At 39.8% G+C, this 5,928-nt stretch overlaps 1 protein-coding gene across 1 annotated transcript; it reads right to left on the reverse strand.

Annotated features, from left to right (window-relative positions):
- Positions 1-1,555: 1,555 nt before the first annotated feature.
- MZT1 (mitotic spindle organizing protein 1) lies at positions 1,556-5,695 on the reverse strand. Its single transcript, XM_068182314.1, has 3 exons — positions 5,540-5,695; positions 3,523-3,668; positions 1,556-2,114 (listed from the first exon to the last, which is right to left on the reverse strand). The coding sequence occupies exons 1-3, from the start codon at positions 5,586-5,588 to the stop codon at positions 2,091-2,093; spliced, it is 219 nt and encodes a 72-aa protein (XP_068038415.1). The 5' UTR covers positions 5,589-5,695; the 3' UTR covers positions 1,556-2,090.
- Positions 5,696-5,928: the final 233 nt, after the last annotated feature.

Consider the following 5,928-nt stretch of genomic DNA (forward strand, 5'->3'; position numbering starts at 1 on the left):
TTAGTTTCATAGACATCAAATTAGGGTTTTAAATGTCAAAGACATACCCTTCTTCTGTAATTCTGCAGGACAAATGGTCAGCCAGAAAATGTCTAAATGTATAAAAGCTGTAAGCTTACCAATGGTAAAATGGTACATGCAATTTACTGGACAGTTCACAAATTATATATAATTTTATAAATTATGTATAAATTGTCTTTGCAGTTGCAAGCTGGTTTTAAGCATTTCAAGGACATTGAACCCAAACCAAAATCAAGCTACCAAGTTAGAAAAAACCCTGGAAATACATAAAACTAATCAATAGAGTGACATGCAAAAGAAGTCATCAGACTTCCTGTATTACCCAAAAATTTGGCTATAGAGGAAAGGGAAATGCAGCAGCAGAAACATAAATTCTAATTGAGTTTCATTAATATTTTGGGTACATTCACTATAGTTTACAGAAAATTTTCAGAGTTCAAGTTACACAAGGGAAATCTCATAGACTGAGATGTGACTCCTCAGACCAGCGACAATGCTCCCCAAGTTTTTGCTCATTTTTGACATGTAGCACTGAGTCTAGAGAAAATTAAGTAAGAGAGCTAACTGCTCATTTGTGCTGATCTGACCTGGACTCTTCAGGATATTTTACTGAATTTTCAGATTTCCAAAGATAAATTTCATTGTTGATCTATTCATACAGTCAATATCCAGGTTATGAACATTAAAAGTCCTTTGTACATTGCTGCTGTGAGTGTGCAAAATGAAACCACTTAAAAATTCCCCAGTTTGGTTATTTACAGCATCTTCCCAGCATTATGTTTTGGCCAGGCTAACTGGAAATAAAGGCAAGTGATTCAGTGCAATATAAATATTTTTCTATTCTCTTTGTCAGCAATATGAAGTATTTTGCTTCCTTTACTGCTTTTTGTAGAGCTATGATCCAGAGTGTATATGATGTAAGCTCTTCAAGTAAAAAGAACTTTTTAACTCTGCACAAATATAACTTTTGGCTTAACTAAGATTCCAGGTTCATTTCCAAATGTGCTTTGCCCTGTTAACCCTGCAGGTTGCTTTAGGTCCCATTAGCGCTACACATTGAAAACAGCATAACAAAAAAAAAAATCAAAAGCCTTTAAAAAAACCCCAAAAACTTACACAGCAGCAGATGAACACACAAGAAATTATCTTCTTACAAAGCAGAATTCCTGGGTGCAGAGATATTTGCTGGACATTAACACTTCTTTTGGCATCAGTGAAGGTTTCCAGTGCTAAATGAGAAGACATTCCTGTACCAAGCAGCTGTTTAAGATTTTCAGATACTCATCAACCAAATCAGATGCTTCTCATGTATGCACTGACTATTGTATTGCAGTAACAATTCAGCCTTAATATTTTTATATCCTACGGTCAGGACATGTGTAACAAATGTAGCTCTCCATGAAACATTCCATGTCATCTAGAATTTAAATTTACATACATATCTACATGGATAGCTGAAGAACTTTTGTTATCTAAGTTACACACTTTTCCCAGCAATTTAAATTGAAATCAAAAGCACAATTCATGACCTACATTATTAAAAAATGCTTTATTTATTACTTTCAGCTTGAGACTTAAGTTACTGTGCTTGCTCTAAAATAAAGTCACTATGGGCTTCATTCCTATCTGGACCATAAAGCAAGACTAAAATTGCACATGTAGCTTTTCATCAAAGCAAAAGGTAAAACCTGCGACATACTACCACTTCTAAAGGATGCATTAACAAAACTACACTCATTCTAACAAGACTTGTTGGTACACACTAGTAAATTCAACAAATGTACAATATCTGGTGTGATTTTAAATGTACAGGATGCCAAAGAAAAACAATTGCACTACATTCACAAACAGTTCACAAAAATACCAATAATATTACTGGTGAACTTTTTAAAAACTTTTCAAAAACTTTTCAAAGCTATTATATACACCATTCTTTTGAAAAGTATTACAGAAGTACTCTGAAACCTTCACATACACTTATTTCCTTTTTTGTTCTTAATAGTGGCAATCTTCAGAGCTCCTGATAAGTTCAACTTGGCATTCTCCTCATGCAGTGATCTTCTCCCATGTCAGCCTGTCATATTTTCAGCAGCCTAGAAACAGAAAAAAAAATTATCCCAAGTAACTAAAAGAGACACCATGTAGATTGAATTTAATCTTTTCTTCTAACTTTTTTAATTTACCTATAGAACTTAGGGGGTCTAAAAAAAGCTACTTAGTGTTCATTTTTCTAATGAACACTACTATTTTCTAAAAAATAATGCTGTCAACTGCCATCACCCTTTACTAAAAGAGCCACTGCTGTTTACTTGTGTTACATCCTGTATCTGAGCAGCTTTTATCTTGTACATTTCACCCTAATACTTTCAAGAATGGGTCAAATGTATAAATATAGTTACCTTTGGAGTTCATCTAATTCATGGTAATTATTACCCCATCCATACAGATTAGTTATTGACAGAAAACTCAGAAGAACAGTGCTAATCATAACTGCATAAATCACACTGACAACTATTTGATTGAGAATATTAGTATTTTTATCACTGAATAACTACAGTCAACAAGGCACAGTTGTTGAAGACTGACATTGGTAGATTTTAAAGCAGTTATGGGACAAATGGGCAAAGGAGAGCAACAGGAATGGGAAACCAGTGAAAGCAATGGAAGAAGAAAAACAGCCCTCAATTATTTATATACAGTTAAATACAACATAAAAATGCATTTAAATGTAAGCACACCTTTAAGCATAGACACAAATACAAAATATGCATGAGCATAGAAAAATGTTAAGTTAAAAACAAAGTATGCAGTCTTCCAGAACAAAAGCAAAATACAGGTTTCCCCTTTCACCTCTCAAAAACAGCCAAATATAAGATGCAGTAGTAAAAAATCCTGACTGTGATGTTTAGCTAGACAGTAAAGAATTATAATCCTTTAAAATGCAAATGAGATTTGTTTTAAAAACCATGGTTTTTAAAACCCTACTAGTTAAACAGGTAAATACACATGTATGAAAAGACCTATATATATACACATCACAAAATTCCCTCTTTCTGGTCTTTGGAAAGGCTCAAAGCACAGGTTAAGGGGCAAAAAGCAATATGTTAAGATGATGTTAACAAGCTGCATGTACCTGTTTACAAGAACTGCTACGTACTGTTAAATCTGAGGTTGTAATAATGAGGTGGTATTGGTTAAAGGAGAAATCTATTTGTGATATTAGGTAAGGGGACAAATGGTGACTATAATAAAAACTTGTGAGTTTTGCTTGTGGTTTTTTTCTTCAGAAGAGTTACTCTAATTCTTTTATTTCTATGATTATTTGTACCATTTCCTGTTTCATGTTCAGTGGTATTCATTGCCTCCTCTATTGAACAGCTAATTTCCTTGATTTAAAAATGAGTAATATCAAAGTACAACCTGCAAACTGAAGTATAGCAAGTTGCATGTGCATCTGACTCTTAAAAACAGATTTATAAGCTTTTTAAACTAGAGCATTACCTTCAGAGCTTCTGTAGCCTTCCGCAGCTCTTTAATAACAGAAGATAAGGCTTCTGGATTTATCCCTTGTTCACAAAGCCGCACACAAATAGACAATGTCTCCATATCCAAGCCAGTGTTTAATATTCTTGAAATCTCAAACAGAACTGCAACAGAAAAAAAAATGAAAGCACTTTAGTTCCTACAGACTATGAAATTTCAATGATCAAGACTGTTCTTCATCAACATTTAGATTCTACAGCACTTCTATAGTGTGAACATGGCAGGTGTCCATTGCTGTTTGCAACAATATTTATGCTAAACCTTTCAGCATAAGCTAAAAGCTACAGCTTCTAACATACACACCATGCTTTCCTGGTTCAGGAAATTTAATATTGGATAATAGGTTTTGTAAAAGTAAAAAAAATAAGTGAAACATTCAACAATTAACACACCTGCCAATTAGGTAAAAGGTGGGCTATAAGAACACTCTGTGCTTTTGGACTCCAGAAACTGATGAAGTCCTTTGTAATATTTAGGTGTTGAGGCAGTGTCGGTGGCAGAGAGATGTAGCAGTTTCTCCACAACAATTCTGATCTCGTAACAACTTTGCAGACAACAACTGCTAAATGTCTGTATCTATGCTAAATAAAATATATACATAGTTACACTGGAAGCCTGGGCTCCTAAATCTGAAGATTAGTGCACTTTCCCCCTCTGTTCTCAAAAGCCTTAATTTGTCTTTAAATCTGCCTCCCTCCTGTCTAAATCATTCCTGAAAGAGTGAAGTTGTCAAGTACAGTTACCAGAACTTATATTCTTCGTCCATCCCAAACAAGTCACTATCTGCACAAAATGGTTTTACCCTCTTGCAGCATCAGAGGAGCCATAATGATCTTGCTAGTCCTGCCTTGCTTCCAGCAGCAGGTCAGAGCATGAAGATCAGTGGCTGAAATGCTTCTTTTTCCACCAGCTCAACTCATGAAGGTCTGTACCAAAAAACCCTTTTGTAAGAGCAGCCGTAACTTCAAGAGAAGGGAAGATGCTGAGAAAAGAACAAATTTATAGCACTATCCCTTGAACATTCTCCCTAGCCTCTACTCCCTTCATTAGGGCATTTTCAGAGAAAGGCTCCACATTTAACAATCCTGAACAGACTGACTGGCTGCTTTCCACCCTGCGTACAAGCCTTCGGTGTAGGCATTTTGTGGAATTCCAGAGTTTCACACTACACTGAGAAACAACTCCAAAACATGCCATACTTGGGTTCCTCAGCCTTTCCAGTCAGGCTGAAAGCGAGCACCCGAACTTCACTCACCTGCTCACGTTTCTCATGGCTTAGCAATCTCCAAATTATTTCCCAGTACCCCTTCTCTCACATTCCCCATCCCACAACAGTACCTGCACTTGGGGTGTTGTTTTTTGGGGATTTTTTTTGTTTTGGTTTTTTTTTTTTTTCCATACCAGCATCTATTTTAGCTCTGTGGCACTGACTACTGTCCGCAAAGCTTTTTCACTATACTGTAGTTTGGGCTGTTTTGAGGGTTTTTTTGCAGCGCACTCTGGTTCTCTGACATGAGCCACGAACAAGAACAAAACGTCGGGGCTCAGGTCGGTCCAGGCGCTGCCGCTGACACCGGCCCGGGGCCGCTCCCTCCCCTCCCTCCTGCGCACTTCCAGTGCCCAGGTCATTTACATCAACCGTTACAAATAACGAGAAACAAGAGCAAATATATATGTATGCACCCACATATATTAACATATATAGACACTAAGAAACCCCTAGGACTCTATGTTAAATAGCTAGCGAAATTTAAAAAAGAAACAAAACCATAAAAAGGAAAAGCCACGTCAGGTCCAAAGGCACTCGCTCTGCGGGGGTTGAGCAGTTTCACGAAGTGACCCGAAGTAAAACAAAAACTGCCGCTACCCGCGCCCCTCTTCCCAAGAGAGGCGCCCGTGCGCACGGCCCACGGCGGGGCCAGGCGTTCCCTGTCCCTCGCGTCCTGCGCGTCGCTGCCCCGGGGCTGTCACGCACCGTCCATGGTCTCCCTCACGGCGTTGAGGCTGGCGGCGTTGCTCGCCATGGCGACCCCGCCGCGCCCGGAACCGGAACGCCCCGGGCGCGCCAGCGCCACGTGACGGCCCGGCGCAGCGCGAGCGCGGCGGGGGCGGGCTTCCTTTGAATTCGTGCTGCGGCGGCGCTGGCGATTGGCCCGTTCGAGAGAGAGGCAGCCCTGCCATTGGCCCGACGGCGCCCACTGCGCTCCGTGATTGGTCAGAGTCCGCAGAGGGGGCGGGGCTAGTTAAAGGGCCGCCCGGCGCGGCGGGGGCGGGAGCGGCGCGGCGGCGGCGGCGGCCGGATAACGGCAGCAGGTGGCTGTGCCCGCGTCCGCCGCCTTCCCGGCTCACCCGGCCTTCCCGGCT

Source organism: Anomalospiza imberbis, chromosome 2 (assembly GCF_031753505.1).
Source record: "Anomalospiza imberbis isolate Cuckoo-Finch-1a 21T00152 chromosome 2, ASM3175350v1, whole genome shotgun sequence".
Taxonomy (NCBI): Eukaryota; Metazoa; Chordata; class Aves; order Passeriformes; family Viduidae; genus Anomalospiza; species Anomalospiza imberbis.